The following is a 21,513-nucleotide window of genomic DNA, read 5'->3' on the forward strand; positions in this document are numbered from 1 at the left end:
TATTGTCTTTGTCTATTTTCTGATCAAGAATTTGTGCTTCAAAAGCCAAACACTTCTTTCCATATACCATGGTCTAAATCTAAAGATAGTTTCCATAGGCTTGTACATTTCCATGCATTGCTCTTAAAGTGCAGTACGGTAATCTTCTAGGGGGGTTGAAATGTAGTCTACACAGTTAACACCAGCAATGGTGAAACAGAATATATATTTTTTCCAAAATGTTTCCAAACTGTAGTACAGAGAGATATACCTAAGTTGCCTATTACAAACGTCTTGCCCACCTTTACTTCTATATAAAATAATTTGAATGCGGACATTTTTACTTATAACTGAGTTTTATCTCGATGTGGTATTAAGTAAAACATCTGAATACGTCTTCTACCATTAGCTACACCATGATTAAAATCAGGCAGGTTGTCAGACACCCAGCATCCCGCCACATATTTGTAAATATAAATACTGAATAGATGAAACTGTGAATAATCCCCTGTGCACGGATATTAATCATGTGCGCCTTAGTCATTCGTGCTCCACACTGACTTCATCTAGGTGTGGTGTGTCTCTTCGGATGAAACGAAAACGAAAATGACAGAGCATTTAAATAGCAGCTTCCTGAACCGAGCAGTCAGAGCGTCTGAGCAGCTGGGGAGCTCAGACAGAGACTATCGGCTCAGCAATAGATGCTGCAATAATAGCAAACAGGCCTGTTTCCTGTCCTTAATGGTCCTGGAAATATTCGTATCAAGTGGATTTCATTGTAGGTAAGTTATTTCTGTATGTTGCTTTTGACGGATATGTCGGAGGCAGGGGCACTTGGCTAAATTATACGTTAATATGAATGAAAATAGGAACGAGAATAAAGCAAATAAAGATCGGACTGATATCAATAGACCGGATACAGTAAGAAATTTGTAGAATGACTGTGGAGTATAGATTATGAGAAAATTTTCGAAAAATAAAAGACATTACACATTTACTAATGTGTTGGTTTAGTATCTGCTCAGCCTGACGGTATTTAATCAGTTTCGTGACAAAAGACATTTTGTGGTCAAAATAGACCTTTCATCCGAATTCTGGCGAAAGGAAACTTACCCATAAGAAGTCCAACCCCATGCAAGTCCTTCGTGTTACCAGTAGAGGGCCTGCTCTTTATTTGGGTCATTGCCATTGCAAGCCAAGTACACTCAAAAGCATATGGATAGTAGATACACTGGAAATGTCACACATATTAACCTTTGGAGGCCCACATTAAGACTTTTCCATTTTTTCATACCTTTGTGTTTTGCCTTATAAAGTTGTAATTTCACCAAGTAATACACAACCTCATTAAATTATAAACAGTATGTCACTCAATAAAGACTTGTGTACACTATAAAAGGGTGTAGTAGCCCATAAAACAAAAAACCTTGAATTTTTCCTTATTTTAGAGATAAAGACACTGAAAACCATGACAACGAAAGAAAACTTCAAGTTGCACACATTTGTTTGAAATTGTGCTAGAGGTGATTTTAAGTATCTGTTCATGAGTTATGCTCATTCTTTTGAGCTGTATTCATGGGTGTATTTCTTCTGCTCCTTGAAAAATAATCTCCGAACCCACTCCTGCAAATATCTCACTGGTCACATCCTTCTGTCTTTTTTCTGCCACTTCAGTAAGCTCAGTAGCTCACCCCGCTTTAGAGTAGCTCACTCAAAGGGTCTGAGAATATACTCCGTACAGACCATGGATGCATAGTTCAAACTTTAAGCAACACAACTTCACTCAGTAAATCTACTCCAAATGCAACTAAATCAAACACACAGAACTGTGCTGCGCTTAGCTATTTCAAGTTCCAGTTTGTTATGTACCATTGATGTACTGAGAACTATCACTGGATTACTGAGTGAGGAGCTTTTTTTGTCTCACATTTCTAAGCAGATTTATGGATGTTTATTTGCAGTGGTGTCATCATGTTTGTGTTCAGGTTTGACTGAATCTTGACTCAGATCTTTGTCAGTTTCAGAGGTCTTTGGTATAAAATGGGAATTTTGGATATTGATATCTGATGACTTGTTAAATTATCATATTTATCTGATTTGTTTTGGTGATCGGTTTGAGTGTATTATACAATATGTGAATAAAAAAATATTACTGTAACCAGTAATATATGACATGAGGAGCTCTCAGCCCCTTTTATTTGGTCAAAGTAGCTCTCAGAAGAAAAAAGGTTGGAGATCCCTGACATTTTATATAAAGTTTATGACTATATTATTTTGAGCTCATATAGTTTGGGTATACAAGCAATTAACAGACTAAGCCAGGCCAAGCCAAGCCTCTGAATCAGTCACTCTGATTGGCTGTGATAGCATCCACTGGAGCCAATAGAAATGTCCAATTCAGTCGTCAGACGTCACTAGGAAAGATGGCGCCAAAAAATCTATCAATTAACAAAACAGATAGAAAGCAGCAATGCGCCAGCAAACGGTAAGATTGTCAAAATTCTTTCTAATTTTTGATATTAGTTTATCGACCGAACTAAGTGCTTAGCGACGGACAGTCTCTAGTTTTACGTGAAAAAAACTGCACGTCTCCAGCTGAATCGATCGCGGAGTTATGACGCACTATCACAGTGGTATTTGGGTGCATATACACTCCCATTGGCTTCAAGAGCTTAAAGTGTCAGAATAGTTGAAATGTTAAGTGCATTTACTGCTATGGATATTCAAGTACATATCACACAAAATAACAGTTAAGATTGAAGAGACAGGCCGAAGACAAGGATTACTTTGATACTGATAATAGGAAACAGTGCATAATAGTAATAAATAGTTAAAAATATAACCACTTTTTAGGAATGAGATGCTGTTCATGTCATGTCTTGTCAGTTAAAACCCTTTCATCTTCTTCCCTCATGCTTGTAGTATCGGGTTTCCCGTTTTATATTGATACTCACCTCACCTGCGCTTCACTCCTGTGTGATTACCTGACCCCGCCCTAATGTGTTGCACCTGTGTCTCATTGTCTCCCTTGCCCCGGAGTATTTAGTCTTGGTGTTCCCTTTCCACTGTGCCAGTTTGTCTTGTTTACTTTGTGTCAGCGGTCCAGTAATTTTTCCCTACAGTTTTTCCTAGTCAGCCAGCTTACTACCTGTTTCTGTTTCTTGGCCTTGCCTTTAGTCTTCGATTGATTACCTTATTGGGCTGCCTTCCTTTGTACCGAACCTGTTTACTAATTAAAGACTGTTATTTAAACCCACTGAGTGTCTCGATTCTTACATTTGGGTCCTGTCTCTATGTTCAGCCATTACAACTCACTGCCGTCTTATACAGGCTGTTTTTTTTTTTAATCATCTTGTACACAAATGACACATTATTTAGATGCTTGTTTATTTATTGTTTTAAAAATTGTTGCACTTTTGTAATCTCTCGCCACTCAGAAACCAAACAACCAGCCTAAATTTCAACAACTGCCAAATGCAAGACAATGGAAAGAGTGACGTTACCAAATTGGAGAAGAGAAGCTAATAATGGTAATTACACAGTATGAGACGCAATCAAGTTAAAACACTGAGCAAAGGTTAAGAAACTAAGGTGTTAATTTTCAAGGTCTCACTGAATGAATGTTGTTTTTTTCCCCCAAGCTAATGATACTGGCCAAAATGAGAATGCCGGTAGAGGCAGATGGAGAAGACGAGGACGTGCACGGGGAGACAGGCCGCGAGAACAAGAGATAGACGGAGGAGAAGGGATGCGTGGGAGAGATGGAGGAAGAGCAGAGTTAGGGAGAGGCGGAGGAAGAGGAGCAGGAAGAGGCGGCGGGGAGGGGACAGATGGAGGAAGAGGTGGGGGGGTACAAGGGAGAGGAAGGGGAGGAAGAGGAGGAGGAGCAGCAGGAGCAGAAATAGGGGATGAAAGAGATGCAGGAAGAGGTGGCAGACAGAGAGGAGGAGGGGGGAGAGGGAGAGGCGGAAATGGAGGGCAAGGTGCAGACAGACAGAGAGGTGGAGTAGGAAGAAATGGTCAACCAGGTGCTGATGCAAGAGAAGGAGCGAGAGGAGGGTTGGCAGAAATGGCTGTAAGGAGAGGAGTATATAGCGTGGATAGAAGAGGAGGTAGAGGGGGCGAGAGAAGAGATGGTTCGAGAGACAGACGAGAGGGGAATGGGGGGAGGTCAAATTCTACAGGCAGAGTAGGGGCACCACAGGGCCGTCGCCTGGGCTATAAAACACTGGAGGATCTCTCTGGAAAAGACCCGTCTGTGGTGGCCATCAGCCTCTCATCTAACCCTGCCCTAATTGAAGTCCTGCGTGACAAAGCAATGAGGAAGGACCTTATCGAACTCCTTTGCCTGGTGTTGAGTAAAGCCTTCAAATCACGGACAGACAGAGGCTCTCTGCAGCACCTGGCTGGCATCATAAAAGATTCAGTCTTCTTCCAAACCATCCTGCCCCACCATGTGGTGGGCATGGGGTCAGAGTTCAACCCTCTGCGCAGGACACAGTACCCTCAGCAACTGGAAAACATCCTGGCTATTCTGTCAAAGGTAAATAGAAGAAAGAATGAATGAAAGGGCCAAACATGTAAAAAATTCAGCTGAAGGATAATGGAGAAACACATTTTACAAGGTTAATGCTCAAAAACTATGACATCCACATCATTTTCTAGCGACCAACCATTCAAACCAATGAGAAAAACCCAAACAAAAACCCAAATACAGAAATCGCTCATATGAACTAACAACAATGTAGAAAGTAGATTTTCAAAACCTTTCCCAAACCTTGTTTCACTGATTCTTAAAACAAATATTATTTTAGCCTTATTTTGCTTCTTTCTGTTAGTAGTAGTTGAACTCTTTGTAGTTGATTATATAGTTTAACTAACTACACTCATCATGTGCTTATTAGGTGCTGAACATTTTCCCTGCTAGCTCCGTTCAGTCAGTGAGTTTGCTACTGACGCTGCTCCAAGCCTCCATCAACAAGCTGAGAGCACTGGGAGTGAACATCCAGCCTGAGATGGAGGAGACTTTGGAGGATCTCCAGGGCCTAGTCAAGCACCTAGAGGAGAGATCCTGTGAGGGAACCCTGCGCTCAGACAGGGACACGTATACCCTCCTACCCACTGGTGATGATAACCCAGGTAATGGCTTGTTTTTTTTTTTTTTTTGTAAAATTTTGATTTGACACCCTGCTCTCAAGCCTACACTGCACAAATTAGCCAGAAGATCTTATGGGCAGTTTCAAAAACGTTGCCACAAGGTTTTATAGATATGTACGTGCCTGAATCTCCCATTCTGTCTAACCCAGGTGAAGAAGAGCAGCAAGATTTCAGGACCATACACATCTATCCAACTGTTGAGGAGTTCCATCCAGACCACAGGCCCTTCCTTAGACCCAACCTCATCTCTAAGCGCTACACAAACACCCACCTCTACCTTGACACGCACTTCCGACTGCTGAGGGAGGACTTTGTGCGGCCACTCCGTGAAGGGATCCAGCAATTGCTCCAGAACCAAATGGAGATTGGAAGGAATGATAACCCACTGAAGACGAAGCGCTTTGATGATATCCGTGTATATTTTGATACGCAACTGGTGGTTCCCAAGTGCACGCACACTGGCATTGCCTACCTAGTCCAGTTTGACATTAAGCCACTTAAGGTTAGCCTTTTGACTGTCCATTCAAACATTCTGTGGTGTTGACATTTTACGACATTCACTGGTTATTTGCTGTTTAAACAATATAATTATACATGTTAACATATAATAATATTATAATCATATATATGAATTATTATTATATTTCCTCCATCCTTCCCACAGTTTGTGCGCTGGCAGAATTCCAAGAGGCTGATCTATGGTTCCCTGGTCTGCCTGTCCTGTGACAATTTTGAGAGCCTCCTGTTTGCCACAGTGTCAGATCGGGACCCCAGATACCTGGAGAAGGGACAGGTCCAGATTACCTTTACTGAAGAAAGCAGATACAAGCTGGCCAGACTTCAGGTGGGGCAGTAGCCTACAGTTTGTGCAAAAGTTGTTTATAAAGTTGCATGCAGTTGCTGAGGATACATGAAGATCTGATTTCAGCCACTTAAATGCAAAAGCTGTGAAAGTAATGTACATTTAGTTGGCTGTTTATTATGTACATCCAGTTCAAACACTGTGCTGAGAAGCTTCTATAGTTTAGTCTGATCTCACTGATATGAATGGGGTGGACAAAATATTAAAATCACTTATCACTATTAATGCTTACAATTCAATAGCACCACAACCCACAGGCTCCAAAACAAAAAGTAAGATAGAGAAAGAGGAAAACATAAAGTTGACACCTCTCTAAAGCTGTTTTGACAAAACTGAAATTATATCATTAAAAGGAGGAATTATTGCAGACCTATTGTGTTACACTGAATAAGTTTTAGCCAGGTGTACATAATAAACTGGTAACTGAGTGTATTTATATTTTCATCAGTCTTACATTTGTGCTTTCAGCACAGCTGTTGTACATTAGTTTCTATCCTGCAGCACACAGTATGGTTTTATAGGAAACAGATATTCAATTTTTATTTATTTTATTTGTGAGAGGCCATGTACAACATTAAACATAACATGTTGCCATTTGATGTATTGTACCAGACCTTGGCAAGTCACAGTTAAAACACATAGTGTCAGAACACAAACTCGACAAACAAGACATGAAGAACTAAACGAAACCAACTTTTCCCACAGAAAGACCAATTGTTCCTGATGGTAGAGTCCACAGCCTACTTTGAGGCCTATCGGTATGTCCTTGAGGGCCTACAGGACCAGGAGGAGGATGACCTGCCCTTCCAGAGGTGTGTGTGTGTGTGTGTGTGTGTGTGTGTGTGTGTGTGTGTGTGTGTGTGTGTGCGTGTGTGTGTGTGTGTCTTTGTGTGTCTTTGTGTGTTTTTGTGTCTGTGTGCTGTGGGGGAGTTTCAGATTTCTCTGTCAAGGTCAGAGTTATGATCTAATCCCACAGCACTTTCAAAAGAAGTTCACACGTATTTTTTTCAGGGCTGCAGGGGGAGAAACTGTACAAAGCAAGTTTAGCAATCACACCCTTAATTGGCATCAGTTAATTATATCGCCGTGGTATTCCCAAAAAGCTATCACGCATGGATGAGTTCAAAAGTTCTGTTATATGTGGCACTCCCAGTGCCCTTCACAGATACCACAAAGTAATGTATTATGTGACACACTTTGTTGGCCATCTGTCTCTCTAACTTCTCTCTAGTGTTTCCTTCAGAATCGCAACATAGGAGTTATCAATAACATAAACTGCTTATATATCAAAAACAGTTCTCTAGGCCATCTTTCAATTTTCTTGTTGGTGCAATTGATGTTGAATTAAACAGCCACAGGTCAGCTGGGGACATTTGGAGACTGATTCTCCAGCTCTCCTCACTGTTTTCATTTATTTATCCTAAGTAAGGCTATGTCACTTTTGAAAAAAGAAATAACACAATGCTGAATTCATATGCAATAAAATGCACTCTTGCTAGTGATGGCTAATGTTAGATAATTAACCATCTTTAGATTGATATTACTGTGTAATTCACATTGAGTCAGTCCAACAATTTTATTAGTCTTCTCTGCTTGTGATATTTTTAAATTATGTCTTTAACTTTTATCGTCATACTGTAAATGCCACTTTTGGCAGCTGTTTTGCAAAGCTTACATAGACTGAATTTTGGCAAAAACAAACTGACTGTGGTAAACATTTTGCATCTTTATTGCAACGGATCTTAGTTAAATCTTTTAATTATTAAGAATACTTTACTTGAGGAAATAATATATTGAAAGTTTCCATCCTATTCATTATACTTCCAGGTACATCGTGGAGTGCAGCACAGATGTCCGGGCCCCAGCTTATCTGCAAATAAAGGATACGTATAACCTGTCATCTATTGCTGACCGTGAGTATAAGGGCAAAATACAGCCCTTTCACAGCTTGGACGAAGAGTCCTGGCCAAGAATGGAGGTGCTGGGGCTGGATGAGTCTCAGATGAGAGCCCTCCAACTGGCCCTCACCAAGGAGCTGGCCATTATACAGGGACCTCCTGGCACTGGTAAGACATTGCTGGAAGGATGACTTAATTCATTTGTGAATGAAAGTAAAATTAAAATGTATTTTACATGTTTGTGAAATGACGAAATCAATAGAATTGTTTAAGCTATTCCAATTCCTCCAATTTTCTCAGGAAAAACCTACGTTGGCCTTAAGATTGCTCAGGCTCTGCTGACCAATAAGAATCTTTGGAAAGGTGCAACTGGCAATGCTCCGATACTGGTGGTGTGTTACACTAACCATGCCCTGGATCAGTTCCTTGAGGGTAAGCAGTGATACCAGTTTATAATAATATCAGATATATTTAATTCTTTTTTTAAGTGGTTTGGCAAATTGGGCCTCTTGTCAACAAAAGAGGCACATCTGTTCCTTGTACAATTAATAATTCGTGGCAGGTGCATTTGTTTATATGCTGAAATGTTCACTACTGAGACATAGATACTTATTCAGTGTTAGTTAATAATTTTTAGTTTTCAAACTCCAGCTCTGTGCCCTTCATGGTGCATTTTTTCCCCCTGCATCTAAGGTATTCATAAATTTCTGAAGGACGGCATAGTGAGAGTAGGAGGCCGCAGCAACAGTGAGATCCTGAAGCGTTTCACTCTACGGGAGCTGACCCACTCGCATAACTTCAGAAGTACGCTACCAGCTCACCTGCGTTCTGCATATAATGCGGTGGGTTCATGCTTACTTTACCTACTCTTATGACCAAACATGATGTTTTCCAGATGCGCCACACTTAATTTCTCTCATGAATTGCAGCCTTAGCCTATTAGCCCATTAGCCTGTTACATTTTATTAAAAGTTTTTATTTTTTCATGTTTTCCACATTTTTATACTTTGTCACACATTCATTTTTCTCAGCTCTACAAGTCGCAGTTTATCAGACACATTCTTGTGAGATTTCTCCACCTAATCACTGTATCATGACCCGTTTGACAGATTTACAAGCAGCTGTGTGAGGAGGAGAGGGAGCTCCAGAATCAGAGTGTGAAGCTGGAGTGTTCTCTGAAAGGCGTCCTGCGTGAAAGCATCTTACGGAGGTTCATTTCATACAGACACTGGGACAGTCTGAACTTGCCACCTGTGAGTCATACTGAATTAAAAAAAAAAAAAAAAGCATTTTATGTGTGTAAACTGAGATAGACAGGACAGAACACAGTGCAGCCTCATCAGTTTATGTTTATTGATTGTAGATGCAGGATGGTTTTGAGAGCTGGAATGAGAAGAGGTCCAGTTTGATTATGGAGTGGTTGGGTTTGGGTTCCACTGTCTTCCTGCAGAGGGAGACAGGCAATGCAAATATAAATGAAGGTAAGGCTTCTACTGTAAGCGGCGCTCCAATGGAACAGTATGAGATGATCTGATAATTGGCTTCTTTTCAGTGCGTCCCAAAATTTTAACTGTATTAGTCAGAATGTCTCATTTTAACAATGCAAAATTTCCTCCTATAAATTTTCTAAGCAAGCACAAATCAGTTTCACCTTTCAATTGTTGGGATGCAGTTAAAATGTTGTTGACAGACAAGTTTAAGGTGTTACATTAGCAAAGAACTAATGACATTAAAGGCATTGTCAGCCAGCAGACACATAAATGGCTGAGAAAAATTTACAAATGGATTTAATTTACAATAATTCAACTGAACCATTTATTGAATTTACCTCAGTTAAAAGAATTACAATTATTGCAGGATTTTGTAACTAAACAATGATAGATAGTCACATCACATTTCAGCTTGAACATTTCAGTTCCTAAAAATGATATAAACCATGACCTTTTCACCATTTATCAACATTGTACACTCACTTCCTATACCATCTTTCTGTCCAAGCTAAAATTCTGTACATTTATTGGACTGGATGAAATACCTCATTTACTAACTAACTAACTAACTTACGACATTGTGTTAGACATAGCAGCAGAGGAAGCAATGGAGTTGGAAGAGGAGGACCTCATTGAAATAGCAGAGGAGGCCGATCTGATCCAGGCGGAGCGGATTATTGACGACAACATTGGTCCCAGACGTGGTAGAGATGGCAGAAAGACAGGAAACATGGAGGAGGCTGTCAGAGAAGTGGAAGAGCTGATGCTGGCTATGAATCTGGATAAAGCTGAAATACAGGCTGAGCAGAGCGAGGAAGGATGGGAGGTAATGTTTTAAGGAGATTTTTCATGTGGAGACTGTTAAGCGTTTCTTTCATTTAGAACAATGATGGAGGAACAGATGTATGAATGTGTATACAGTGAATCTAAGAGCTGAAATCTTTACAGCTCCTGCACTGTACTTAAATGTACCCTCTGGAGTACAGTACAGTACGTCCATGTTGGTAGCAGTCCTCCCTGCCTTTATTGGCAGATCGCTTCATTATTTGGCACATCACTGCCACCAACTTTCAATCAGTGGAATAGCCTGAAGCCACTGGCAGGACTCTGTATCATGTCACCTGCTTGCACACATACATGTTTGTTTAGGCGCCCATCCAAAAAACATTCAACAAAACATCTTTTGAGTATCACTCAGTGCCTGTTGGGTTGAAAAGCTGCACTGAAATGTTTGAAGCTTTCCCCCGCAGCTGTGGTCAGTTTTAATTCACAGCAGTTACAATGGATTCCAATGGAGGCTCTTGTCAAATTGCATATATAGAAAAATCAATTTTGCATCGTAATCCACTTTTCCACCGCTGATGTTCTAAACATTCAAGGTTTCTCTCTAACATATTGTAGCTAAATACACACATTTTGTGCCATGCTCCTCATACTACCACATATTAAACAACCACTTACCCTGTGATGTTAGTTTTGATCTGAAACACACTAAGAGAGTGGACCGTCCTTTTTCAGCTAAAGAACAACAAATTAACGACTTAATGAACTAACCTGTCCTGATCTGTACAGATGCAACGGGACCAGAAGAGAAAGATAAAGAACAAAATCAGAAGAGAGCTGGGGAAGACTTCAGCTATGACCGAGAGAGAGGCAGATAACGTGTTTGATGTTTGGACTCTCAGTCAGCAAGACAGATGGCGACTCTATCGGTAGGTTTGCGTCTGTGTTTCGCTTCTACGTGATTCTTTTTCAACTCTTCCTTTCCATCACCTCTCCAAGTGCCTTTCTCACGTTTCTCTCTGCCTTCACCCTTTCATCACTTTTCTTCCCTCACTCCTCTCATCCCCCAAGCAACCCTTAGTCTGGGAGAAGTAGTCTATTCCCAGTGTGTGTAATTAAGTCAACTAATCACCAGGAAACGGTATCCCAGAGGTTCCTCTCACCTCAGAGAGCCAAGACATAACTTTTATCACTGTGAAACCAGTACTGTAAGGACTCATGTTTACATACTTTTAATTATCATTTAAACTAACAAATAGAGCAATTTCCTTCCAAGACAGATATAATATGTCTCGCTGTAATTGTTTAACTACACTTGCAGTGATATCAAGTACAGAAGCATCATTCTTTTTTTAGTGTACTTCCAGATGCGGAGCAGATAGTGAGAGTCTTCAGGCCTTCATATAATTGAGTCAGTCGTCACAGTGTTTTTATGTTATTAATTTGCTTTGTGTCTGCAGCTTATGGGTGGCACAGTACAGGATAGAGCTTCGCACCAGAGCTGTGGAGTCTGAACAGGCCTATCAGAACGCAGTGGACAGACTGGCTGATGTAAAACGACAGGAGAGCCTCTGTCTCCTGAAGAAAGCCATGGTACAGTATAACTGAAGTAGTGAATAGGAAGTATGCTGTTTTTTGTATTTTTTTTTTAATGATCCTACATTAGATCCTTGTAACAAAATTTATCTGTGAAATATAATGTGAAATACACTAAAGTTGTAGAATTTTGATGTGATGTAATACATGGTTGTATTTTCAGATATCAAGAAGGAAGGTAATAGATTAACACTGACATGAGTCTTGTTTTTGAACAGATATGTTACAGGTTACAGGGTTAGTTCACCAATGTTACATAAAAAACATTTCTCTCACTTATATATAGTGGTATCTAGCCATGCAGATGGTTTTGGTTGTATTTGGTTTTGAAATATGTATCTCTGAGATTTCTGCCCTCTACCCCAGTGAAGGACTGTCAAATATGCATCTACTTCGGAATTGAAGGAAATTGTACATGTGAAATAAAACAATTTGTACCTTCACTTTTAATAAGAAAGTTAACTTTGAGGCAAACTGTGGTACGTCTGGTGTACTCTAGTGGCAAAAACGCTGAAAAAGTTATAACACCATTAAATAGGCTGGCATTCAAATTAGCAGTACTATATTTGTAAAGGCAGGCAGCAAAACTAATAAAAATGAATGTGCTAATAAAATGAATCATAAAATTAGCAGATGCGATAAGCTAGCTTTGTGTGTAAATGAACAGCTATCTTGCCCATCAGGTTATTGGCATGACAACGACAGGGGCGGCCAAGTACCGCGCAGCTCTGCAGGAAGTGCGTCCACGCCTGGTGATTGTAGAAGAGGCCGCAGAGGTTCTCGAGGCCCACACCATCACCACGCTGAGCGAAGCATGCCAACACCTCATCCTCATCGGAGACCACCAGCAGGTGAGAGCTCACACAGACGCATAGCTCAATGTTTCCTAAACCCCCGTTTGTGCGTGAATGTTATTGAACTCTGCGTGACTATTTGTGTGGCAGTGTATTTGAACAGGCCATCATTCTCTTAAATTATCCCCATTTCCATGTCCAGGTGCAAATTTGAAGGACATCCTGTCATGAGGGATTTGTATAGTTATGTGGTTGTCAGTATGTTTGTGTGTGTTGCCTTGAGGGAAATGGAAGTTGGACAAAAAAAAACTTCTCATGCCAGACATTACAAGAGAAGAGAGAGGAGTGATATGCTGGACATCAGCAGACTATTACAACAACTTGTCAGAGCCTGCCAAGGACATATGGCCAGGCAGCCTGTCACGCAATCTGCAGTATGCGATAACAACTACACACAGTTCTATCACACATCTCAATATTCTGTCCTGGTTTCTTCCTCTTGTGTAACTTCTGTCTGCTCTTCTCCTAATATTTGCTCATCGCACTCTGTTTATACATGCATTTATGCATGTATTTGACTATACAAACAAACCTGACTTCTTTACGGTTGGAGAGAAAGTCCAAGAAGCATAAGAATGGAATTTAAAATAGAGTTTGACTTCAAAATTCCTGGTATTGTAACTCAGGCTTGGAAATCAATGGTCAGTTTTAGGTACTTCAGATTAATATAAAAGTCATTTTCCACTGTACCTGAGGCTGCAAGTGGGTCTACTTTAATCTACCAGATACATGTTGACTATAAGTGCAGAATAAATAAATCAATATTAAACTTTGTCTGATTTATCGAGTTAAACTACTGGACAATCACAGGCATGGTTAAAAAAAAAAAAAGACAAGTTATTCTGATGGCATAAATATTGTTTTTAATGGGTTTAAAGCCATGTGATAGTATTTATTTTGACTCTTTGAACAAGTGTTAGGAGCTTGTTTTTGTGGAACCCAAACTTGAATGTGTGCATGTAATGGAGGTGGATGGATCACACTTTCCCAGTAAAATAAGCTTTGGCATTTTTGTGCTGTTCATTAATCACAGGTTTGGTGTTGAATCGAGCAGAACACAATGCTTCACATTTATATTAGAATTTGTCTTGCCTCCCCCACACCCCTCCCACATACATGCACAATCACACTCTGTCCTCTAGCTAAATTAGGTTTGCACACACACACAGACGCTTAGACACACAAACCCACACACATGCAGGCAAAACAGCAAGATGCTTAACAGGACAGCAAAAGAAAGTTTGCGTGCATTTGCATGCATTCTGTATTCCCATCCAGTCATCTTAAGACAGAGACCCATAGCAGAGCATTGTTTATCCCTTCCGGGCTTGCTACTGTATAGATTGTTGCCGCCACCTGTGTCTAGGAACTGTGTAATAACTGTTCACTAGCATTTGCATAGCTACAAATGGTCTGATCGCACTAAGCGTGCGACCATGAAAGTCATCGCTCTGTTCTTCACTTACATGGTCATAAACTTGGACTCTTTAATACATTTAAATATGCAAATCTAGTGCAGTAAACCTTCCAAGGTAACTTAATCACCATTGGATGGAAGAAGGTAAAAGCTGGAATGAACACAAATCAAATAATCTTTAAAGGTTTAAAAAAGAAAAAAGGTTTGGAGTATATGATTAATGTGTGATTTCTCCTTTAGTTGCACCCCAGTGCCACAGTATATGAGCTTGCTAAGAACTTCCACCTGGAGACGTCCATGTTTGAAAGGCTGGTGAAGATGGGACATCCTTTTGTCAGGCTCAACTACCAGGTTTGTGTTACTGTATTTTTTTCATTTGTTCAGATTATTGCAGCATCTGAGACTCGGTAAAATGTAGACATCTTTAGATGATGCAATTGTGCGCATGTTTTGTAAGTGCATGTATGCCCTCTGTATCTGTATGTGACTGTCTATGTTTATCTGTGCTTGTGTTTTTGTTTCTTCTTCAGCATCGTATGAGGCCAGAAATTGCCCGTCTTCTGACCCCACACATCTACTCAGAGCTGGAAAACCATCCCTCTGTGTTGGACTATGAGAACATCAAGGTGTGTATTGTATTTGCTCTCCTGCTGTGTTTTCATTCTGCCTGTTTTTCTCAGCAGTGGATATCTGTTTACTTCCCTGCATGTGTAAAAAAAAAAAAAAAAAGTACCTGCACCATCTCTAAGCCTTTTAAATAAATTTTGAATAAAAGTTGGGAAACAAATATAAGATAAAGAATATTGAATTTAAAAAAAAATTGATAAACATCAAAGAATAACCTAGAATATGTTTTTATTTCAGGGTCTTAATACCAACTTATTCTTTGTGGAGCACAACCACCTAGAAGAAGAGATCAAAGATGGGAAAAGCCATCAGAACCAACATGAGGCCAAGTTTGTAGTCGCTCTCTGCCGCTACCTTCTCTTTCAGGAGTACAAACCAGAGCAAATTACCATCCTCACAACCTATACCGGCCAGCTCCACTGTCTGCGCAGACTTATGCCTGCCAACCAGTTCTCAGGGGTCAAAGTGCATGTAGTAGACAAGTACCAGGGAGAAGAGAATGACATTGTCCTGTTGTCTCTGGTGCGCAGCAACAAGCAGGGTAAAGTTGGCTTTTTGAGCATCCCCAATCGCGTCTGTGTCGCCTTGTCTCGTGCCAAGAAAGGTCTCTACTGTATTGGCAACAGTGCAATACTGGGCCAAGTCAAACTGTGGAGCAACATCTTCCACACTTTGAGAGAGAATGACCAAGCTGGGAAGACTCTGACCCTTTGCTGTCAGAATCATCCAGAAAGACAGGTAACAGCGTCTTGTGCTGAAGACTTCAAACAAGCCCCTGAGGGGGGCTGCACTCAGCCTTGCCAGTTCCGTCTGAATTGTGGTCATGTCTGCTCAAGGGTCTGCCACCCATACGACCCTGAGCACAAGGAGTACAAGTGTGACAAGAAGTGCCAGAGGATTTTGTGTGATCAGGGACACAGATGCCCACTCTTGTGTCATAGACAATGCCCAAAGAAATGTTCAGTGAAGGTTGAGAAGATCATACCCCAGTGTCAACACACACAGAAGGTTCCTTGCCACCAGGACCCGAAGACATTTGTGTGCCAGGAACCCTGCCAGAAAATGCTCCAGTGTGGACATCAATGTGATTCAGTCTGTGGGGAACTTTGCACCAGTAAGTGCAAGGTGAAGATCACCTTACAGCTAAAGTGCGGCCACAGCCAGCAAGAGGCTTGCTTTTACCAAACGCAAACAGAGAAGCCTCAGTGTAGGACACCATGTAGGTATCAGCTAAAATGTGGCCATGCCTGTCATGGTAGCTGTGGCAAGTGTCATCAGGGACGCTTCCATTTCCGGTGTTTTCACAAGTGTGAGCGTCTCCTGATTTGCTCTCACATGTGCAGGGAGCCTTGCACTCGCGATTGCCCCCCCTGTCGTAGACCATGTGAGAATTTCTGTGTCCACAGTAAGTGCATGAAGCCATGTGGGAAGCCTTGTGCTCCATGCATTGAGCCCTGCATCTGGCAGTGCCTTCACCAAACATGCAGTAAGCTTTGCCACGAACCATGCGATCGTCCACCGTGCACCCAACCCTGTGACAAGATGCTGGATTGCGGCCACCCATGCATAGGGCTGTGTGGAGACATATGTCCACGCAAATGTCGCGTCTGTAATCATGATGAGGTCACAGAGATTTTCTTCGGAACTGAGGATGACCCTGAGGCTCACTTTATTGAGCTAGAAGACTGTCAACACATTATCGAATACACAGCCATGGACAAGTACATGGAGATAGATGACGATGAGCAGGCCAATGAAGAGGAGGTGGCAATAAAACTAAAGGAATGTCCCAAGTGTCGAACTCCGATCCGCAAGAATCTACGCTACGGATCTTACATCAACCGCCGTCTTGCCGAGATAGAGATGGTAAAAATGAAGATAAATGGATTTGAGGCAGATGTTGAAGAGCACAGGAAGGCCCTTCAAAAACAGTGGGTAGAAAACCTTGACATCTGTGCAGTGCTTCAGCAAAATGAATATATGCACATCAATGAGAAACTGGGAGAGAGCTATCTCACAGCAAATGACCTGTGGGTCCTGGAAAACAAGATGGATTTCCTTGTAAGAGTTGCAAAGCTACTAAAGATTGAAAAAGGAAACACGTCAGTCATGCAAAGCTGCTGGTTTGAGAGCGATGTTGCAGAGTTTGTTCACTGGCTCAGCAACCCCCAACAAAAATTCACGGACCAGCAGGTCTATGATTTGCAGAGACAGCTACGGAGACTCACCTTACTCACTGAACTCAACATCCGTTGTCATATGGCAGACAAGAGAGGACAAAGTGATAAAATTCAACCCGAGGTACAAACAATAAGGGAAGTTTTGGAAAATTCTGGCCAATTCACTGAGCTGGATGAAGAAAAAGTGAAAGAAACCATGAAGCAGCTGAACAAAAAGCTTCCACTCACAGGCTTGGGGATCTCTGAGGAGGAGAGAAAGATGATCATCTCAGCTATTAAAATGCCTCCTGGACACTGGTACAAATGTCCTAATGGCCATGTCTATCTTATAACAGAGTGTGGAGGGGCTATGCAGAGGCGACAGTGCCCTGATTGTAACGCTACCATTGGTGGGAGCCAGCACAGACTGGAAAGTGGTAACCAAGTCGCCTCAGAGATGGATGGGGCACAGCATCCTGCTTGGTCTGAAGCCAACAACATTCTAAATTTTGATCAACTTCAACTCTGAAAACCATCTCGGAGAAGATTCAACCCCAACTGTTGGTTGCAAAACCTGTGAGAGGCAACAGGTCATGGTTTGACTGTAATAACCACATTGATTCATAGTGGACAAAGAGAAATTTACTGTACTGTGTGTAAAAGGGTGGTAATGTTGCTGAGGCAGTCAAGTCATTTGAGAGATGGATGGATAAAGAACTTTGCTTGAGACCATAATCATAATCTTGCACGAAACTTACTTTTGAAAGTATTAGCAATACCCAGTGATAATTTACCGCTTTTCTTTCATGAATATACGTCAAACTTGTGACTTTTAAGTTTTGTTGTTGTTTTGATTTGCTGTTGTAGGCTTACTGGGTTGGATTTTTGTTTTTCACTGTAACCCTTTGATATGTTTAAAACTACTTGTGTTAAGTAATAGCTGTCCTTTACCTTAACAATAGATGGCAGTAAAACACTGGGGAAAAAAAACTGAGAAATGATTTGATTTTTGTCATGCTTGCAACTTGCTCATAATTACTCACATTAAAAATATCTTTCCCTATAAGAACATTCTTGTCTTTATTTTACACGCACATGCCTTCTAATAACATGTCTCTGAAAATATAATTGGGGAGACTCTGTATGTTATTTGGATTTTTATATGGGTCTTCATAGGTTGAGCACATTAAGCTCAGCAGAGGTGATTAATGTGAACCTGTAATACCGCTACAAGAAGTGTATATGTAGAAAAGCAGATGGAGACACATGCACATAAACTCAGTATAATGGAATGATCAATATTTGTAAATAATTTCTAGAGTTGCTGTTCTATAGAAATATTAACTACCTAATGGATGAAAAAAAGATTTCCTCCTCCTCATTACAGCAAATATGGATTCTCTCTCTAACCTTTTCTCTCTCTAGCTTATACACACACACTGAACTAGTACCAGCAAGAGTTAATCATTTTTGTCCCTAACAGGACATCATTGGGCGTGCAGCAAAAGAAACGGCCTGGAAATAGCTACAATTCCTCTTCACTACTGTACAGGACTTGTAGTTGCTGAGTTTCATTTTGGCATTTTGTAACACCTTGCATCACTTTATTACATGATGAATGTGTCCCTGTCACAAAACCAGCTCCAATGCAAACTGTGCTGTCTGCAGGGGGAAAAAAAAGAACAACAAAAATGTGCTGTCAAGACAAGGTTAAAATTGAGCAAACTTTAAAAGGGTGCCACTCTTTCAGTATTTATAGGATTCAAGCACCAGGCTGAGAGAATGCTGGACGAAAGGAGGCACTGCAGAAAAATGGTAATATCCTACAGGGTGGACTGTCTCATCTATCATGTCAAGTGGACTTAAAATATGTTATTGTCAGAGTTTCAGCTAGTCTGCCCCTGCCAAAAAAAAGAAAAGCGCTACCAAGTAACTACCAGCAAGACAAACTACGTCAATCTGAATTTCTAGATAGCAGAGTATGAAGTGTCCTATTTGCACAATTAAAAATTAACAATTAAATACTGCGAGCCATCTTTGCCATAATTAGTAAAAGTAGATAATTTGATTTACCTGTATATATTATATTTGATCTTTGTGATTGGTTAGTCACACCAGTCGTGTGTTGTATGCATGTATAGGATGGGATTGTGAAAAAAACTGAATACTGGAAAAGCTACATCTGAGGAATCAAAAGCAAAGTCTAAAGCACACTGATCCAGACCAAAACACAATTCAATGTGGACCAGGAACAAAATTTTAATGCAACCTCAGTGACGCATTAGTATCATGTGACCTCACTTGTCGCCTCCATCAGTTAACAAGCTCGTTGTCAGAAGTCAGTGAATGAATGGTATGTTCCAAACTAGTCTATATATATACATATATATATAATGAAATGCATTGAAAACAGTGGCCATTGCAAAGATTGGTAACAGCAAACTTCATTTCACCAAAAGTGCTCATTTTGAAAGAGATTCCTACAGAACAGAGGTAAGAACTGGTGACAAGTGACACATCAAGTGCAGGCAATGGAATCAGTACTTTCAACTATGAATAACATGAAAAAAATTTAACTACAGCAAACTAAGTAGTCAACACTTACATCATTGTCCATTTTCGATGCCTAAGTTTAGGCAATTTGTTAAACAACAAAGGTCTCCTCTTTGTACACATTTAACTGAGAAAATGCAACAAGTTCTATATTCACAGACTGAACTGCTGGTATTATGTTAACTGCAAGGGAAATGAGTTTGCACTATCAGAAAATTGCTCATTAATGTTCCCCTGGAGGCGTTTCATCAGTAAAGCTGGTTGGACTCCAAAGTTTCTACGTAAAGCAGGATGTAGATACGAGATAGAAACTGCGTAATGATGCAATGTCATAGACAGAACACACAACAACCCCACTGCTCTTTAAGCAAAACATCTAAAGCAGAGTGACTAAAAGATTAGTTCTCAATATCATGTGTTACCTTTAAGCCTTTTCATGTGTGATGAACCACATCTCTGAGCTAAATAATAAATTAGAGGTTGTTTACATGGTTGTGCTCCAGAGGAGTTGTTTTTAAACTTTTTTACTGCGCTGCATAATTGCAACATATTTCTGTAAGTTATTACACTCATCTTACAAATACAAGGATGTAACTATCCAGGCATTTTCTTTCCAGTCATCTCAGAAGAAAAGTTTTTTGACTATGTCATGTGATCACACTTTCCTGTATCTCCACACCTTGTGGAAAAAGGCTGTTTTTTCATCATATGCGCTTCGAAATTCAGTTCTCAGTTTTATTCAGTCATGTTCAACTTTAATTTATTTTTGCCTTGCGTGGAAGGTCATAGTCCTCCTGGAACTCTTGTTAAGGCCGCTAACACTCTTGGCAGCAGAAGTTTGTTTAACAGAAGTTTTTAGGAAAGTAAGGACAGCCAGCACACTTTCATTAAATGTCACTTTACCTTTCTTTTGTCACAACTGCCCCACTGGCCTTAATTTCCTCCAAATTTGTCAGCAACCTCAGGTGTGAGTTTCCGACCGAGTGTATCACCAGGCCATTTTCTCCCTCTTGCTGACAGTGGCGGGCTCACTTAGCCTCAACTGGCCTTCCATCCCTGGCCACGTTTCCCATGGATGCTTTGGGCTGTGTTAACATGCTGTTCATATCCCACTGGATTTGACTGATCCCTATCTACTGGACCAGAGAGACAGAGAAAGCCACACAAAGAGACAGACAGACAGGCAGGAACTAATGCACACACACATTCACACGGACAGAGCAAGAGAGGGTGAGATGAAGATAATATCAAGAGAGAAATAGTCAGATTGGATGGGAAGGGGATGTACTGGAGTGATTGACTGATCTGCTTTTAGTCCACCAGAGACACTATATAAGATATGGGGAAGAAGACAGAGGGATAGAGACAGAGGGAGAGAGAGATGACCTGGAGGGAGAATGGGCCCGATTTGATATGAAGTGAATGGAATAGTTTGACTGATCTTCCTCTCCACTGAGCCAGGGAATGTGATAGGGAGAGAGGGATGCAGGCAGGAGGACATTAAGAGAAATCAAAATAGAAAGGGAAAAAAAAGGTATGGCAGAAGGGAAAGAAACTGTGAATGCAGGTAAAAGAATTATGGAGGACTAAAAAATAAAAACTGAGGCTTACATTTCTGATTCAAGGTGACTGACTTAGCTGTACGTCGTCAAACATGGCTGTGCACTTTGTCAGCCTCAGCTATAGTTAAAAAAGCTATCATACATGTGCATGTTTTCTACATACTTTGGCTTAGCCTATATCACACCTATAACACCACAGTAAGATACTGTACATTCAGTGATGTCAGTGTCATTCAAATTCTGATAGTACCACATCTGCTACAGCAAATCTGGATTTTATCTAATCTAATACAACTTTATTTATTTATCCCTTGCATGCAGTAACTCCAGATCAGATCAGATCAGATAGATCAGATACATGCACAGTGAATAAAGATATGATCACGAATGGCAATATAGTACCACTTGTAGATTGTACAGAGGGAATGACAGATTCATGTAATTGCTGAATCTGAAATGTTCAGTGAGTAATCGTGGTTCATTTTACTGAGAAATTTTTATACTGAAGGACAAATAATTTCCAAAAATAGGAAAATGCCACTTGATGTGCTCTTCTAATGGGTTTTTTTGTGAGAC

General features: G+C 40.6%; 1 protein-coding gene across 2 annotated transcripts; it reads left to right on the forward strand.

Moving 5' to 3' along the window:
• Positions 1-504: 504 nt before the first annotated feature.
• On the forward strand, positions 505-17,891 carry znfx1 (zinc finger, NFX1-type containing 1). 2 transcript variants are annotated; one of them, XM_056401466.1, is made up of 19 exons: positions 505-761; positions 3,417-3,509; positions 3,621-4,522; positions 4,884-5,118; positions 5,286-5,638; positions 5,801-5,980; positions 6,704-6,810; positions 7,826-8,064; positions 8,197-8,328; positions 8,590-8,738; positions 9,006-9,149; positions 9,260-9,377; positions 9,974-10,212; positions 10,959-11,098; positions 11,630-11,762; positions 12,449-12,616; positions 14,277-14,387; positions 14,567-14,662; positions 14,901-17,891. In XM_056401466.1, exons 2-19 carry the CDS (start codon positions 3,464-3,466, stop codon positions 17,349-17,351), a joined length of 5,943 nt encoding a protein of 1,980 aa, XP_056257441.1. In that variant the 5' UTR covers positions 505-761; positions 3,417-3,463; the 3' UTR covers positions 17,352-17,891. The 2 variants fall into 2 exon arrangements, with proteins under 2 accessions (XP_056257441.1, XP_056257450.1); XM_056401475.1 differs by having other exon boundaries at positions 505-757.
• The last annotated feature ends 3,622 nt before the right edge of the window (positions 17,892-21,513 follow it).

This window comes from Seriola aureovittata, chromosome 2, assembly GCF_021018895.1.
Source record: "Seriola aureovittata isolate HTS-2021-v1 ecotype China chromosome 2, ASM2101889v1, whole genome shotgun sequence".
Classification (NCBI taxonomy): Eukaryota; Metazoa; Chordata; class Actinopteri; order Carangiformes; family Carangidae; genus Seriola; species Seriola aureovittata.